At 65.0% G+C, this 16,723-nt stretch overlaps 4 protein-coding genes across 7 annotated transcripts; 2 read left to right on the forward strand and 2 right to left on the reverse strand.

Annotated features, from left to right (window-relative positions):
* The first annotated feature begins 149 nt into the window (after window positions 1-149).
* CACTIN (cactin, spliceosome C complex subunit) lies at window positions 150-4,534 on the forward strand. The gene is made up of 10 exons (XM_015886408.3): window positions 150-307; window positions 919-1,399; window positions 1,579-1,674; window positions 1,966-2,111; window positions 2,194-2,356; window positions 2,454-2,571; window positions 2,761-2,953; window positions 3,057-3,179; window positions 3,310-3,578; window positions 3,912-4,534. The coding sequence occupies exons 1-10, from the start codon at window positions 186-188 to the stop codon at window positions 4,400-4,402; spliced, it is 2,202 nt and encodes a 733-aa protein (XP_015741894.3). The 5' UTR covers window positions 150-185; the 3' UTR covers window positions 4,403-4,534.
* A 1,133-nt stretch (window positions 4,535-5,667) lies between these two features.
* TBXA2R (thromboxane A2 receptor) lies at window positions 5,668-10,005 on the forward strand. 2 transcript variants are annotated; one of them, XM_015886423.3, is made up of 4 exons: window positions 5,668-5,843; window positions 7,078-7,137; window positions 8,089-8,987; window positions 9,523-10,005. In XM_015886423.3, exons 3-4 carry the CDS (start codon window positions 8,163-8,165, stop codon window positions 9,790-9,792), a joined length of 1,095 nt encoding a protein of 364 aa, XP_015741909.1. In that variant the 5' UTR covers window positions 5,668-5,843; window positions 7,078-7,137; window positions 8,089-8,162; the 3' UTR covers window positions 9,793-10,005. The 2 variants fall into 2 exon arrangements, with proteins under 2 accessions (XP_015741909.1, XP_015741908.1); XM_015886422.3 differs by lacking the exon at window positions 5,668-5,843 and adding an exon at window positions 6,057-6,182.
* GIPC3 (GIPC PDZ domain containing family member 3) lies at window positions 9,833-11,764 on the reverse strand. The gene is made up of 6 exons (XM_015886425.3): window positions 11,399-11,764; window positions 11,128-11,313; window positions 10,829-11,009; window positions 10,556-10,671; window positions 10,383-10,464; window positions 9,833-10,315 (listed from the first exon to the last, which is right to left on the reverse strand). The coding sequence occupies exons 1-6, from the start codon at window positions 11,654-11,656 to the stop codon at window positions 10,164-10,166; spliced, it is 975 nt and encodes a 324-aa protein (XP_015741911.2). The 5' UTR covers window positions 11,657-11,764; the 3' UTR covers window positions 9,833-10,163.
* A 189-nt stretch (window positions 11,765-11,953) lies between these two features.
* On the reverse strand, window positions 11,954-16,568 carry HMG20B (high mobility group 20B). Of its 3 annotated transcripts, none has more exons than XM_085517513.1 (10): window positions 16,315-16,568; window positions 15,483-15,549; window positions 14,416-14,521; window positions 14,019-14,222; window positions 13,643-13,763; window positions 13,497-13,549; window positions 13,188-13,263; window positions 12,898-13,113; window positions 12,671-12,803; window positions 11,954-12,556 (listed from the first exon to the last, which is right to left on the reverse strand). In XM_085517513.1, the coding sequence occupies exons 2-10, from the start codon at window positions 15,518-15,520 to the stop codon at window positions 12,544-12,546; spliced, it is 960 nt and encodes a 319-aa protein (XP_085373639.1). In that variant the 5' UTR covers window positions 15,521-15,549; window positions 16,315-16,568; the 3' UTR covers window positions 11,954-12,543. The 3 variants fall into 3 exon arrangements, with proteins under 3 accessions (XP_085373639.1, XP_085373638.1, XP_085373640.1); XM_085517512.1 differs by having other exon boundaries at window positions 16,277-16,322; XM_085517514.1 differs by having other exon boundaries at window positions 15,483-15,584; window positions 16,277-16,322.
* Window positions 16,569-16,723: the final 155 nt, after the last annotated feature.

The following is a 16,723-nucleotide window of genomic DNA, read 5'->3' on the forward strand; positions in this document are numbered from 1 at the left end:
ACCGGCAGCCCCTGGGCTGGGAGCGGGGAGGATTCAGAGCTGAGACCTCCGGAACCTGCTGCGTTCGGGGCGAGAGGAAAGGGAACAAGGGGGAAGAAAACACACACGGACCGCCCGGCCTAGGCCCGCCCCGAACCCCGCCTCCTTCCGCCCCGAGCCGGGCACTGCGCGGCCTGAGAGCCGGGATGGGGTCGGGATCGCGGAGCCGGGACCGGAGGGACCGAGAGAGGAACCGGGAGCGGTCCGACAGCGAGGGGAGGCGGCGGCGGAGCCGGAGCAGGGGAAGGAGGAGGGAGGAGAGCTCGGGGTGAGCGGGGCCGGGGCTGGGGCGGCCTCGGTGCGGAGCTGGGCCTCGGCCTGAGGGAGGCGGGGAGCGGGGCCTGGGGCGGCCGGGCCCGGTGGGGAAACGGGCCCCGTGCGGCCTTGAGGGGAGCCCGGCCCGGTGTGGGACCGGTGAGGGACAGGACTCGGCCTGACAGAACCGGGCCCGGTGCGGCTGAGCGTCGTTGGGGAAACTGGGCCTTGTGTTGTGGGCCGGGCTGTGCCTGCGGGGCCGGGGGCAGCTGTAGAGCCTGGGGTGGGAGCTGGGCCGCGGTGCTGCCGGCCTTTGTTTCAGGGACCGGGCCTTGGTGGGGTTGGGTTCCTGTGGGAGGGAATGGGACTGAGCTGGGCAGAACCGGGCCCGGTGTGGTTGGGCTCATCGGGAGAAACTGGGCCTTAGTACCAGGGTGGGCTGAAGGCACACGAGGAGACCCGGCAGCTCCGTGTGGCTGGAATGGTGGCAGTCACCATCACAGAGCTCAGCCCTGTTGTTAACCATGAACAGCCTCAGGTGCACACAGTAACACTTCTCTCCTGAAGCGCTTCTTCGATGCAGAGCCCAAAATCATTGACCAAAATGTGAATTTCTCCCCCCAGTTCTGACTCCGACGATGAAAGACAGGCATGGAAGAAGAAAAGGAAAAGCAGGGACCAGCACCATAAAAGCCAAAGGAAGCATCGCTCGCGGTCACGGGGTCGTTCCTCTGACTCGAGTGCAGAGCGAGACAGGAGGCGAGCGCGGAGCAGGGACCGGCGGAGGAGGAGGGCTGGCTCCAAATGCTCCGTGTCCTCGGTCAGCTCACCCTCCCCTCCACGCGCCCGGAGCCAGGAGGAGTCGGGGCAGCAGCTGAGCCTTCAGGAGCGCTTGAGGCTGAAGGAGGAGAAGAAGAAGCAGGCTGCGCTTATGAAGGCCTTGGAGACACCGGAGGAGAAACGAGCCCGTCGGCTGGCCAAGAAAGAGGCCAAGGAGAGGAAGAAGCGGGAGAAGATGGGCTGGGGTGAGGAGTACATGGGTTACACCAACACGGACAATCCCTTTGGGGACAACAACCTGCTGGGCACATTCATTTGGAGCAAGGTGAGCGCTCCATTCATACCTGGTGGTGGCTGAAGTAGCGTTTGAGGGAGCTGGGGATCTCTGGTGGGCTGGGAGCTTTCTGGAGCAGCAGCAGTGGGGGGATGCAGCGTTCTGCTGCCCCTTGAGAGGCTGAAGGAGGTTGCCTGGTTTCATGGCTTCTCTTGGCTGCTCTGCTTCAGGCACTGGAGAAGAAGGGGATCAGCCACCTGGATGAGAAGGACCTGAAGGAGAGGAACAAGCGAATCCAGGAGGACAATCGCCTGGAGCTGCAGAAGGTGGGATCAGAGTCCCTCTCTCCCTCCTACTGTCTGTCATGGACAGCCCAGCTCTTCCAGCTGCTCCCAGCCCAAACTGAAAGTTCCCTTGTTCTTTCAGGGGGAGTTTGTAGGGTGTGAGTGCCACAGAGTGCTCACTTCTGTTCCAGGGTGAGACTTTCTCCTTGGGGCTGAGTCCAGCTTAGGATGTGCTGACAAGGACAAGTGCCAAGTCACTGCAGAGAGGCACTTGGTTGTACCCAATGCCCTGGGAGGCCCAGCAGCCTCACATCTCACTCTGCCCCTGAGCAGGTGAAGCAGCTGCGCCTGGAGAGAGAGCGGGAGAAGGCGATGCGTGAGCAGGAGCTGGAGATGCTGCAGAGGGAGAAAGAGGCGGAACACTTCAAAACCTGGGAGGAGCAGGAGGACAACTTCCACCTGCAGCAGGCCAAGCTGCGGTGGGTGGGCAGTTCTGTGAGGATGGGCTGGGGGGTGTGGGGGGTGGTAGTTATTGCTCACAGTCTCTCTGTTCTCACCCAGGTCTAAGATCCGGATTCGGGATGGGAGGGCAAAACCCATCGACCTTCTGGCCAAATACATCAGTGCGGAGGATGACGACCTGGCTGTGGAGATGCACGAGCCCTACACCTTCCTGAATGGCCTGACTGTCTCTGACATGGAGGATCTGGTGGAGGACATCCAGGTACCTGGGCTGTCTGTGGGTTGGCAGCTCAGGGCTTCCCTCCTTGAGCTTTAAGCACCAGCAGGTGCCTGAGGTCCTGGTTGTCCTCTGCCTGCAGGTTTACATGGAGCTGGAGCAAGGGAAGAACGTGGATTTCTGGAGGGACATGACCATCATCACAGAGGATGAGATAGCCAAGCTCCGCAAACTGGAGGCCTCTGGGAAAGGAGGACCAGGTAAGCATGAGCAGGTGTTGAAGAGCGTGTGTGTAACAGGTAAAATGTGGCACAGGCTCTGTTGCACACCTGCAGGTTTGCAGGGGTTTGCACATTGCTCTGGGCTGGGTGGAGGCTGTGGATGTGACGGCTGCTTGGTGCAGCCCAGCAGTGCTCAGGGAGGCTGATCACCCTTTCCCACCTCTTCAGGGGAGCGGCGGGACGGCGTCAACGCCTCTGTCAGCTCAGACGTGCAGTCCGTGTTCAAGGGGAAGACCTACAACCAGCTGCAAGTGCTGTACCAGGGCATTGAGAGCAAGATCCGGGCGGGAGGGCCCAACCTCGACATCGGCTACTGGGAGAGCCTGCTGCAGCAGCTGAAGGCCTACATGGCTCGGGCCAGGTGAGAGCAGGGCCCGGCCCCTGGTTGGGGTGTGTAAGGGTTCAGCAGTGTCTGTCCCAGCTGTGGGTGTGCTGGATGTGACCTCACTGCTCTCCCCTCACAGGCTGCGGGAGCGGCACCAGGACGTGCTGCGCCAGAAGCTGTACAAGCTGAAGCAGGAGCAGGGCGTGGAAAGTGAGCCCCTCTTCCCCATCATCAAGCGGGAGCCGGCGTCCCCCAGTGACGGGTATGCAGCCCGGGGGAGTGTGATTTCCCCTCTGGCACCCCATATGGGCACGTTCCCATCTGTCCCCAGTTGGACCTCAGGGAAGCACGGCTGCCACCTCCATCCCAGTTCTTTTCTCTCTCCCCTTCAGGCTGGATGCAGAAGAGAGCATCGTGGTGCAGCCGGGGCCATCCTCAGAGGCAGAGCCTGAGCAGGACGTGGAGGTCAAAGAAGAAGCGGAGGGGGAAGCTGTGCTGATGGAGGAGGATCTGATCCAGCAGAGCCTGGACGACTACGATGCGGGGAAGTACAGCCCCCGGCTGCTGGGCACCAACGAGCTGCCCTTTGACGCCCATGTGCTGGAGGCAGAGGAGGACACACATCGTCTGCTGCTGCTGCGCCAGCAGCTCCAGGTCACAGGTAGGAGAACCCTGCTGGGCTCAGGGGGCCGTGCATGCTCTGGGATGCAGGGCTGGAGGGAACAGTGCCCTCTGGGTGAGCAAGAGGCAGAGCTGCAGCATGGAGTGAGAGCTGGAATGGCTGAGGGGTGTGCTGAGCAGCTCAGGCCCATGGATTCGGTTTGGGTCCTTCCCACTCCCAGCTCCTCATCAAACTACTTGGGCAGCACACAAGTGGGAAGGCAGTTATGGGTGCATTGCCCAGCCCAGCATCCCGCCCTCCCACCTCAGTGCCCAGCTCTGCTCACACAGCTCCGGGCTGACGCTGCAGGGCTCTTTCCCCCCTTCCCTGCAGGCAACGCCACCGAGAGCGCCGACGACATCTTCTTCCGCAAGGCCAAGGAGGGGATGGGGGCCGACGAGGCGCAGTTCAGCGTGGAGATGCCGCTGACGGGCAAAGCGTATCTGTGGGCCGACAAGTACCGGCCCCGCAAACCGCGCTTCTTCAACCGCGTGCACACGGGCTTCGAGTGGAACAAATACAACCAGACCCACTATGACTTCGACAACCCGCCCCCCAAGATCGTGCAGGGCTACAAGTTCAACATCTTCTACCCCGACCTCATCGACAAACGTTCCACCCCCGAGTACTTCCTGGAGGCCTGTCAGGACAACAAGGACTTTGCCATCCTGCGCTTCCACGCGGGGCCGCCCTACGAGGACATCGCCTTCAAGATCGTCAACAGGGAGTGGGAATATTCCCACCGTCACGGCTTCCGCTGCCAGTTTGCCAACGGCATCTTCCAGCTGTGGTTCCACTTCAAGCGGTACCGGTACCGCAGGTGAGCTGGGCTCAGCCCGCTGCCCGGCCCCCTCCGCCTCCCGCAGCCCCAGCACCGACCCGTTGCCTTTTCCCTCTTTGTGTTTTCATCCCGAGGGACTCTGAGACTTTGGTGCAAATAAATGGGGGCTCTTTTATGCCGCTGTGTCCCTCGTGTCCCTGCCCCCCCCCAGCACTGGGGGCTCCTCCATCCCCCCGCTCCGTGTTAATGTCCCCATGGGTGCCCATCGCCCCTTCGGTCAGAGCTCCATCTCAGAGCTCTCCATGTCCCGTTCCCAGCGGCTGCTGCTCCCTTTGGTCCTCAGTCGCAGCCCTTGGTCTGCTGGGGCGCCAGCCGCGGGGGGGGGGGAGGAGGAGGAGGAGGGAGAGGGGTGTGAGATGTGACCGCGACATCTCCTTACAGGGCAAAATCCGCTTTCTGTGGCCCTCGGTCCCTCCCCTCGTTGCTGAGCGCTGCCCGGGGCCGCCGGGTGCTGGTACGGGGGGAGCGGGGCGGGGGGGGCACGGCCCGGCCTTGTGCTGAGGGATGGGGGAGGAGAAGCCTCGGCCGTGAACTGCTGCTGCGGGACGCGGCTTCGGCTTCCTCCCCCCGGGGCTGGCAGCATCCGCCTCCCCGCTGCCCCGATGCCGCTGTTCCCCCCGGCTCCCCCCGGGGCTTCTCAGTGACGGGCCGCCCCAAAGCTCGTCCCGTCATCCCGTCCCGCTGCTCGGGGCTCGGTTGGCAGCGTCCGGCCCGTAGCTCGGGAGCGTCCCCCGGCCCCTCGCCCGCCTCTGCCCCACGGCTGGGGGCACCCGCCCGCCCCACGCGTTTCCCATCGCTCCGGACATCGCCACCCGCTCCTTCCTGCGCGCTATTTAAAGCCGTGGAGCAGCTGCCGCCGGGGCACGGGGGGGTCCCGAGGCCGGAGCAGGAAGAAAAAGGGAGAAAAAAGGGAAAACCACGATCGGCCCCGAGCGCTGCGCTCAGCCCGGCGTCCGTCGGCTCCCGCTGCACGTGTGACCCCGGGGGGCGTCGGATCATCACCCCGCGGCCCCGCACATCGCCCCCCCCGCACCCGCATCCTCTGCACCCGGGGGGGCTGCGGGGGGTCGCGGTTCGGTGCCGTCCGCTGCCGCCCCTCGTTGTGCCGTTAAGGGCCGTCCCGGTGTCCTCCAGTGAGCGGCTCCGGCGCTGGGAGTGGGCGGTGCGGCCAATGGGGCGGAGGGCGGACGGGGTGGTCGTGGGTTGGGAGGGGTCCTGGTGGGGGGGGGGGTCTCGTCCCGGTGCGCCACACACGGCGCTGGGTTCGGGGCGGCGCCGTGAGTCCGTGCAGCGCCCGGTTCCGCTGCTGCGGCCGATGCGGGGCCCCGCGCTGCCCACGGAGCGGTGCGGGACCGGGGGGGGCCCGTGGGGTGACGGCCAACCCCCCCCCCCTCCAGACGCAGGAATCCGGCTGGGGTAAACAAGTGAGTAACCCGGATAAGGCGGCCCCGCTAAACAGAGCCGGGCACTGCGCGCCCCGCTGCCGGAGCGGGTACAGGTGAGCCGCGGCCACGCGAGTCCCACCCCACGCGCGTCTTCGTGCGGGAGCGCGGCCCCGGGTCCCGCCTCGGCCCCATCGCGGGGCAGCGCTGCGGGCGGCGGAGGGTCCGGGCGGGGCGGGGAAACGGGACGGGACGGGGCGGGGGGGGCCGCTCCCAGCCCGGCCCTTCCCCGGCGCCTCCCGCGGGGCAGCGCTGCGCCCACCCGCAACCGAACCGAGCTCCGATCCCAGCCCCAACCCACCGCCCCGCGGCGGCTGAGAGGTAACGGCTGGGGGGGGCCGGGGGGGACACAAAGAGGGTGGGACGGACAGAGAACCCACCGGGATGGGAAGGGCGGGGGTGGGACGGACGGGTGGAGGGGTCGGGATGGGGGGAGGGAAAGGGGGGGGGGGAGGGGGGACGGACGCACCGCGGAGCTGGAAACGACGGAACGATGGATGGAGCGTCCGCCACGGGCAGAAGGGCTGAGTGGGGCGGAGCGGGTGGGATGGGGGTGGGGTGGAGATCGGGATGGGGATGGGAACGGGAATGGGATGGGATGGACTGAGATGGGACTGCAATGGAGATGGGGATGGGATGGGATGGGATGGGATGGGATGGGATGGGATGGGATGGGATGGAGCCTCGTGCCGTGGATCCCAACAGGGACAGGTGCTTTGTGTCACCGCCGGCGGCGCCGCACACCGTGGGTGTCTCCCGCCCGGATGTCCCCTGGAAGTCCCCTCTCTGGGCTCCATGGCTTTGATGGCCGTGGGTCGGGGGAGGGATGCTGGGGCTCTGCCAGCTCCGTGTGACGTGGTCGGTGCATTTCCCGTCCCGTCTCGGTGCGTTTCTCTGCACTGAGGGCAGAGGGGATGGAGCGCCCAGCCGTGTCCGACGGGCCGTCGGGTGGGGGACGCTGCAGGGAGCGCCTCAAAGCCAAGAGGAGAAATGGGACAGGAGGGACCCGCAGCTCTGCGCTCTGTGCTGCACTTCCCCAGAAAAGCACCATCCCGGTGCCAAAAGCCCCATTAATGCCCCCCCAGCCCCCACCGCAGCTGCCAACACGTTCCAGGGCTGCCAATTAGGAGCAGAATCTGCGCCCCCCGGGGGCTCCCAGCAGCCCCTGTGCCCCCCAATGGGGCCGAGGCACAACCTCAGGGTCTGTTCCCCACAGGAGCCGCCGTCCCCACACCGCACACTGAGGATCCGCTGCCCCACGCATGAATTCCTGCCCGTAAGTGTCTCTGTGCCGCTCTGCAGCTCTCTGGCTCAGTTACAGCCCTGCTGGTGCTAATTGAGCTCTCATTAATGTTTTATGCCCTCTAAGTGCAGCCCCGACAGCTTGTGGGGCCATCCATCCCCACATCCCCTCGCTGTCACCAGCAGATCCGTGGCTGCAGGATGAGGTGTGAGGAACTGGGAGTCCCACATGGGGAGTGGGCCCTTCTTGCTGAGCCCCATGGGGCTGCCCAGCTGCCAGGGACACCCCATGGCTGAGGGTCCCCTGGGGCGCAGGGTGACGTTGGGTGCACAGCTCCATCCAGGCAGTGATGGGACCCCACAGCCGTGGGGCACTGCAGGCGGTTTGGGGACGTTGCTGTGCTGGCTGCTGTGGGTCCTCATTAATGTTGTGGTGCTGAGGGGTGGGGGGGCAGGGGAGGCTGCGTGCTACACGGCTCCGGGTGCGAACGTCCGCCTGCGGTCATCGCCACGTGGGCGCCAGCCACAGACACGGGGTGGGGGGGGTGATGCTTTTAAGCTAATCCTGCCCCTGTGTGTGGGATGCAGACACGTCCCTCCTCACAGTTTGGCACATGGAGCTGGGACCGTGTCCCCACTGCGCCGCAGGGATGGGGTTTGGATGAGCCCCCCCGGCACGGGATGGAGCCCAGCTGGCAGCGTGTGCTGCTCCAAACAATGAGCACGTGGCGCTGGTGGCTGCTGCCCTGGTGACGCAGAGGGGACGGTTAATCCCGTCCAGCTGTAGGGCTGGGGCCTCAGCGCCCCATGGGACACCCCACATCTGCAGGCTCTGGGTGGATGACCTGTGTTAGGGTCAGGGTTAGTGCCAGGATCAGTGTTAAGGTCACGGTCAGGGTTAGGGACAGGGTCAGAGTTGGGATTGGAATCACAATTAGGATTAGGGTGAGAGTTCTGGTCCCTAATGCTGCTCTTATCCCCACAGAGCCCAGTGGGATCAGCGCCGGCACCAGGAACACGCCATGGAGCCCAGCTTGGAGGGCGCCTGAGGCCACCAGGATGGGGTGGGGGGACACGGAGCCCCCCAACGTGAGCCTGGCCAGCCACCCCCACACCTGCTTTGGGGTGGTGAACCTCAGCCTCAGCCTCAACGTGACGCAGCCCAAAGCCATCGCGTCGCCGTGGTTCTCCACTGCCTTCGGCCTCATCGGGCTCTGCTCCAACCTCTTCGCCCTCTACGTCCTGCTCAGCTCCTCCCGTCAGCTCAGCAGCCGTTCACGCTCCTCCTTCCTGGTCTTCCTCTGTGGGCTGGTGGTGACAGACTTCATGGGGCTGCTGGTGACGGCCGCCGTCATCATCCCGTACCACTTCACCAAGTTCAACTGGGCCCAGGTGGATCCCGGCTGCCACCTCTGCAACTTCCTCGGCTTCTCCATGGTGTTCTTCGGGCAGTGCCCGCTGCTCCTGGGGGCCACCATGGCCGGGGAGAGGTTCGTGGGCATCAACCGCCCCTTCTCCCGCTCCACGTCGGTGTCCAAGCGCCGCGCGTGGGCCGTGGTGGCTGCAGTGTGGGGCTTCTCCTGCGCTCTGGGGCTGCTGCCGGTGCTGGGTTTGGGGCGCTACACGCTGCAGTTCCCCGGCTCCTGGTGCTTCCTCACCCTCCTGCCCGACGCCGGCAACGTCGTGTTCTGCCTCCTGTTCGCCCTGCTGGGCGTCTGCTCTGTGCTGCTCTCCTTCGTCTTCAACACGGTCAGCGTGGTCACTCTGTGCCGCGTCTACCACGACCGCGAGTCGGTGCAGCGCCGGCGCGACAGCGAAGTGGAGATGATGGTGCAGCTGGTGGGAATCATGGTCATCGCCACCATCTGCTGGATGCCGCTGCTGGTGAGGAGCTGGGCTGGGGCGGCCCCTGTGCCCCTCTGGGTTGGGGGGCTTTGGGGTGTCCCTCCTGGTCAGGTCCTGTGGTCCCGGTGCCCTCCCCGTGTCCCTCCTGGTGAAGCCCCAGGTCTCCCTGTATCATCTCCATGACTCTCTTAGTGAACCCCTGTAGTTTTGTGACCTCCCCGATCCCTGGGGACAAAGCCCCACATTTTGGTGTCCCCACCACATCCCCCTGTTGAGACTCAGGGCTTTGGTGTCCCCCTGCATCTTGCTGTGTCCTTCTGTCCCTTTGGGTGTCCCCTGGTCTTGGTGTGTCCTCATGTGCCCCCTTGTCCCTCCTGGGGTGACCCCCAGTGCCTCTCTGGGTGAGGTCCCAGCTTTCAATGTCCCCCCATTATCCCCCATGGAGATGTGCTGGGTCCTGGTGTCCCCGTAACTGAGACCCCCAGTCCAGACGTGCCCCCACTTTCCCTCCCCATCCTTTGGGGTTCTCCCCACTTGGCGGCCCATAAAGGTGCCCCCTCCCCTCTCCCCCCAGATCTTCATCATCCAGACCTCCCTCCAGCAGCTGCGGACAGGTGCCCCCCTCCACATGCTGCCGGGACAGACGCAGCAGCTGCTGCTCATCTACATCCGCATGGTCACCTGGAACCAGATCCTGGACCCCTGGGTTTACATCCTGTTCCGCCGTGCGGTGCTGCAGCGCCTGCACCCGGGGCTGCGCGCGCGGCCCTCCCTGCTGTCCCTCTACCCCGTCCTCAACCCCTCCCTGCGCCGCAAGCTCACCCAGGAGGGGCGGCTGCAATAGTGGGACCCCCCCTTCCCTCCCCTCCCTTTGATTCTGGAGGTTTTGTTCTGTTTTGGGTTTTATTATTATTATTTTTCACCTTGCAGCTGCAGGAGCTGAGTGCAGCGGGGGGGGATGGGGGACCTGATGGGGTGGGCATGGAGGTGTGTCCCCCCCCCATCTCCTTCCCCATCCTGCTCTGTGAGCCCCCAATAAAGCACAGCTTGTGCAGCACTGTGTGCCCCATGGGAGGGGGGGGGCATGAGCACCCACAGCCCCACAGCAGCCCCACACCTCCAGTCTGTGTGTGCAAAGGGCGACATGGGGGGACCTCCAGCAGCACCGGCACCCCCAGGTGGGTAACATGGAGGGGGGGATCTGGCCGCCCCCAGCTACTCCTGCCCCCCATGGGGGCTGCAGACGGCTGCCCAAACCTCAGCCACAAACTCCTGGGGGAAGGCGAACTCTCCCAGCACTGAGTCGAGGGCGCAGGCGAGTGCGGCAGCCGTGGGGCTGCACTTGGCCATCTCCACCATGGTGGCAGCTGCAGGAGGACGGGGGTCAGGGGGGGAGGTGGGTGTAGGGCTGGGGGGGCACAGAGCAGCACCCACCCAGCTCGCAGTCGCGGATGCCCATGTAGCTCTCCAGCAGGTCGTCCACGCGGCGCGCAGCCTCTTCCTCCACGGCACTGGGCTGTGGGTGGGGATGGGATGACATTGAGGGGTCACCCCGTGAGGAAAGCCCCCCCCCCAGGCAGGTGCAGGGGGCTCTGGGGGTTTCTTACCCCCTCCTGCAGCGTGGCCGGGCCCTGTGCATGCAGTCGCAGCGTCTCCTTCCCAGTGGACACTCTGCCTTCAGGTGGGCACTTGCTGCTGCTCCGCGTCCTCTGCCCGATCATGTCTGAGCCCCACAGCGGGTGGGAGGGGGCCCAGGGGTGGGTGTCCAAGAAGAAGGGGCAGGAGTGATGGAGGGTGACCAAGGATGGCCAAAAACAATGTCCCCCCCCCCCCCACTGCCCCTTCCTGGGGCTCAAAGCAGAGCAGCCCCCCCCACTCACCAAAGGCCTTTTTGGGCTGCACCAGGCGCAGGGTGAAGGGCTGAGCGCGGGGCAGCTCGCGCAGCATTCGGGCCACCTCGTAGTGCCGGCAGCCCACGATGGTCTGGTCGTTGATGGCCTCGATGCTGTCGCCCACACACACCGTCTGGATGCGGTTGATGATGCTCCCCTCCTTGATCCGCTGGGGGGGGACACACGGTGACACCACCCTCCGTGCACTGATTTCCTTTGGGATCAGGCAGAGGAGACCCCAAAACGCCCCCCCGGGTCGGGGCAGCCCCAGCCCCACACATCCCCACCTTGATGAAGGCGTATCCGGCTCCGTTGTCGGTGATGGTGAGTCCCAGCGCGTCCTCCGTCTTGGTCACCTCCACCTCTTTGGTTTCCCCGCGGACGTGAGCGAAGATGAAATCCTCCAGCCCGATCTGCCCCCCCAGCAGCTTCTGCATGTCCACTTTGTGCGTGTTCAGCGTGCAAAACAGGATCTGCCCCCGGGAACCCGTCACCGCCGCTGGGGACGAGCCCGGGACGGGCGTCACCCTCCTCGGCCCCCCCCGACCGACCCCTCACCTCGGTGGGGGAGATGCCGAACACCTCGGCGATCTTCCCGTACAGCTCCTTCACGTTGGTGAAGCCCTCGATGCGCCCCGTGTGGCTGCCGTGGGCCAGTTGGGTGCGGAACACCAGGCGGGGCCGGGCGCGGGGCGGCCGCGGGGCCGAGGTGCCCTCGGCGGGGGGCGGCTCGGAGACCCCCGGCTCCTGCCCCACGCCGTTCTCCATGGGCCCGTCCTCCCGGGCCTGCCTGCAGCGCCTGCCCGCCCGCCGCATCGCGCTGCCGCTGCTGAATTATGGATGGGCAGCGCCCACCGAGCGCCCGTAACGCGATGCCGGGACCGGGAACACGATCCTACAACCGGGTCAGCCCCACGGATCGGGTGCGCGGAGCCACGGCCGCATCCTGGACGTGGGGATGGGGCGGGGGGGAGCTGCGGGCAGCTGCCCTGAGCCGTGGGGCAGCGAACTAAAGGCGTGGGGATAAAGGACGGGGATGGGAAATGATGAGGAGCCCCCGGAGCCGCTTTGGAGCCCCCCCCCCCGTACATAAATGCACCAACTCCAAAATTGTTTGGTTTATTTTTCCCCAAATTTATTCACTCCCGTCCCCATCCCGAGCCCACGAGATGGCGACCAGGAGACTCCACTGCAGAAAGAACCAACCTTGCAGGTGAGAGAAAAGGGTGGGAGCCCAGCCCGGGTTAAACCCGGGAAGGATCCACGTAGTGCTGGTAAGAAAATAAGCCACTCTAATAGAACGATCTGAGATGGGTGACTGGCAGCCCCAGCGCCGGCACAGCCGCTGTCACCGTGGTCCCACAAAGGCAGGGAGGGGTGGAGCCCCACAGCCCCCAGCATGAAGGGGAAGGAGCTGCCCCGCCTGGTCCCATAGCACGGGGAAGGAGGGGCAGGCAGGGCACGGAGCTGAAGGCACCACAGGCAGCAGCGAAGGGAACGGGGAGGATTAAATAAAGCAGCCACGGCCTCGAGGCAGCGCGGGCCAGGTGCCGTCCTGTTGGTCCCCAGAAGCTCGAGGTGCTGAGATGTCACCCCGGGGTGCAGGGGATGAGCCGGACCCCCAGCAGGGGCTGTTATTGCAGGAGCTCCAAGGACAGCGCTGCGGCCCGGCCGGCCCCGGGCTCAGGCAGGGACTGGTCCTCTCACAAATGCTCACTATGGAGATGAAGGCAGTGCCAGGTGACCCAGTTCTGCTCTCCTGTCCCACAGCAACGTGGGCACGGCCCCAACCCCCCCCTGCCCCCACATCAGGACACACAGGGCACCCACCTGGCAATGCGGGACAGGATCTCCTTGATGCGGACCACCAGCTTCTCGTGCTGCAGCGGGTTGCTCTCGATGGCGCTGTGCAGCTTGGCCATGTAGAAGTCCAGGGTGCTCAGCGTCGGGGTCTCCCCAGTCCCTGTGGGGCAGAGATCAGTGAAGTCCCCATCCATAATGGGATGAGACCCCGACTGCGGGTCCCACGTCCTGCACCAACGCTGCCCCACACTCACCGGGGATGGGGAGGGAGGCGAAGCTGGTGGTGAGCGCCTGTCGCACCGACTGCAGCTGCTGCTGCAGGGCCAGCGTCTGCCTCTCCTCCTGCGCCAGCTCCTGCTCCAGCTTCTCCTTGGCGCAGTTCATGCTCTCCGTGTGTTTCTGCAGGATGGCGTTCTGCTCCTCAAACTCCGTGTTCATCTTCCGCAGGCGCCGCAGCTCGGCCTCCCGGGCTGCAGGGACAGAGCAGGATCAGCAGGGCTCGGTGATACCCAGCCCAAAGTCAGCCCCTCCTCCAGCCCCACACCTTTGTTTTGGTCCAGGAACTCCTCTGTGAAGATGGGAACGTCGAAGGTAGAGAAGGCATCGCTGCACTCACCGGCCTGGGGGGCAGCAGGGGACGGGTGAGGCAGGAGGACCCCGTGTCCCATCCCACCCTGAGGACAAGGAGCTGCAGGCAGGGCATTGCCGTGTGCCGCCTCCTGCAGCTCCAGGCTCCGTTTCAGTTGGAACTGGGGGCCCTGGAGCCCACCCTGGTTCTCCCTCAGCCCCTCCTCACCCATCCCGGGGTCCAACCCCAGCAGCACCACGCGCCTGTTTCCCCACGTGGCCTCACCTTGTGCGGGTGCCCGTTCAGCAGAGTGTTTGTTGCTGCAGAGCCGGCGTCCTCTGGTAAGAAGGAGCAGGTTACCCCCAGGAGACCCCCCAGGACCCCCCAGCTGCATCCCGAGCACAGGGCAGCAACGCAGCAACACAACACACCTTTTTTAATCTTCTTCTCCTGGATTTTCTCCGTGCACATCTTGTACGCCTCCGACTGCTGGTATTCCCGCAGCTCCTTCATGTATTGCTGCTTCTCCCGCTCTGCTTCGTCCAGGTAACGCTGCGGCCACAGCAACACTCAGCCCAGCCCAGCAGCTCCCAGTGTGACCCCATCCCACACCTCAGGGCCCAGCAGCACCGGGACAGGCTCCCAGGAAACATTTTGGTGCCCAGACCCCATGTACACAAAGATTCTGCTCCCAACACACCGAGATGGGGCACGGCCATTCCCAGCACAGGGCAGGAGCTCCCAGGAGGAGCTGGAAGGTGCAGGACCCTTTAAGAGCACTGCCCTGCAGGATGAGGGACCCGTTACCTGCTTCTCTGAGAGCTGCAGTTTGCTCCACTCGGCCCCCAGCATCTTGGTGATCTCAGGGAAGGGCAGGTCGGGGTGTTGGGTGCGGATCTGCTCGCGCCGCTCGTTCAGGAATCGCACGTAGCCCGTCACTGGGGCCTTGGGGCCGTTGGGAAGGATCTTCTTCCTCTTCTTGCCCTTTGGCCAACCCCTCTTCTTCACCGGCTGGTGTCCCGAGGATGTAACAGGACAACAGAAGGACAAGGGGGTGTTGGTGGGAGCACGGGGACGCTGCGCTCCAAACCACAGCTCTGCCCATGGGTCTGCCCAGCCCTGCAGTGCAGCTCAGCCCAGGATGGAGCTGAGGGATGGAGCAACTCGGTCCATACACGAAGGGCCCTCAGAGGCCGCTGCTCACCTCCTCCTCACCGTGTGGCTTCTCCCCGCTGGCACGAGCCGCCTCCCCCTTCTCCTGTTTGATGGCCACCAGGAAGTTGCCATGCTGAGCCTTGCCCGTGGCGTGCCTGCGGACAGAAAGGACCATCGGGACGGGCCATAGGAGCACTGCAACACCCCAGCAGCAGCCAACCCAACCCAACCCAACCCAACCAGTGCCCCCAAACCCCGGCCCCACTTCCATCCCCACACGACCCAGCAGCCCCACACTGAGCAGCTCTGCCCACATCACAGAATCTCCCCCGGCTCCTTCCCGTGGCACCGTTGTCCCTTTGATCCCACAGCAGGACGGGACGCGCTGCCCAGACACATCAATCCCACTCTTGCTGCATCCCACGCGAACACACCCAACCACATCACAGCCACAAGGACGGAGCCGTGAAGAACATCGGTTTTCCACGCAAACATCATTAATTTGCACTTTCATCAGAGTCACAAGATGGATGAAATGGCGCCGGGTCAGCACAGACCCCACGAGGGAGAGGAAATGAGGATTAATGCTCAAAGCTGGATGGATCCGGGCCGGCCCCGCGGCTCATCGCCCTGTCACACCACACAATGGGTGTGAACCCAGCCCTGCACAGAGCCCCCAGCCCATCAGATGATCCTACATGGGGTACAATCAACCTCTGCTTTGGTGGGGCCTGTTCTGCTGGGTGCTGCTCCCACAGCTGATGGGATGGCGAATGGACCTTGTGCTTCCTGGGCAATCTGCTTCTGTGTGTCTGGGAGGCCTCAGCTCCGTTATCAGCCCTAACGAACCTACAGCTCCACCATGGAATGTGCTGGGAGCTGCTCAGCCTCCCCCACATTCCTGTCGTGCCACAGGTCGCTTTGGGATGTCAGCGTGTTCCAGGCAGGGTCCTGCTCGAACCACAGCCCCTCGGGGGGGGGCACTGCACCCTGCACAGCTGGGGTGTGACAGGCAGAGCGTGGTGCTGAGCACCCACATGGACACAAACACGGATCTGAATGGCACCAGGTGTGTGACTGTGGGACAGCCCCGATGGCGGCACTGGGGGCACTTACAGCATCACTGCGGGCGGCTGCTTCGCGCTGTGGGCCATGGGCTGCTGGGGTCACTCGGAGTCAGACCCTGAGGGACAAACCCACAGACGTCACTTGGGGTCCCTGGAAGCCACAGTCCCCAATTGAACCCTCCCTGGGCCAAGAAACCCCCAGACCCCAAAGGACATCGCTCCCAACCCCCAGAGCCCAAAGCCCACAGCTCTCCCATCCAACCCCAGCGGTTCCCACCACAGACCCCCATTCACCCCCACAAATCTCCCTCCTGTGACACCCCCCAACTCCATCCATCCCCCCCATGGCCTCCATTCACACCCAGCAGTTCCCCCCCCAGGGGCCTCATCCCCCTCCATCATTCCCCCCACAGGGCCCCCATTCAGCCCACCAGCCCCCCCAGCCCCACCACTCGCTGCCATCGCTGCCCCCCCCCAGGACCGTCACTCCCCCCATCACCCCCCCATCAGCCCCCATCACCCCCATCACCCCCCCATTGGCCCCCATTCACCCCCAGCAGTTCCCCTCCCCATTCACCCCCCCCAATGTTCCCCATTCACCCCATTTCTCCCCTCCAGGACCCATTTACCCCCCCATGATCCCCCCCCGTGACCCCCATCTGCCCCCATTGCTCCCAGCCCCACCTCTGAGCCCCCCCGAGCCCCACAGCGCCCCCAGCCCCCCCCAGCCCCCAGCCCAGGCCCCTTCCAACCCCTCTGCCCCCCCCAACCCCCCCTTCCCCGTTCCCCCCCATTGGGCCCCCCCTATTGGATCCCCCCCATTACCCCCCATTCCCCCCCCACCTCCCGGCCCCTCCGCTCCCTCTGCCGCTCTTCCTCACCCGGCCCCGCCCCTCTATTATTATGCAAATTAGGATCCCGCTCCGCCTCTCCCCATTGGTCTCTGCTCCTTGTTCTGGAGCTCACGGCTTCTCGCCGATTGGCTTCGGCTTCGTGACGTCATCAGGAAGCGGCAGCGAGTGGGCGTGGCCGGGAGGAAGGCCGACGTTGCGTGCGTTGAGCTCGGCGCGCGCGGCCGGGCGCCCAGCCAATCACAACGCGGCGTGAGGACGCGGAAGTGCGGGGAGTTCAGCGCCTTAAAACGGCAACGGCAACGGGTGGGGCCCACCGGTACCATTCACCTCCAGTGCCCCCAGCGCCCATCCCGGCAATGGGCGGGGGGCGGGGGGTCCTGCAGCCAGGATCCACCCCAGGGGGGTCACAGGGAGCCGTTACCCAGCCCAGCTCCTC

This window comes from Coturnix japonica, chromosome 16 (assembly GCF_054131305.1).
Source record: "Coturnix japonica strain WE chromosome 16, WE-NBRP24, whole genome shotgun sequence".
Lineage (NCBI taxonomy): Eukaryota > Metazoa > Chordata > Aves > Galliformes > Phasianidae > Coturnix > Coturnix japonica.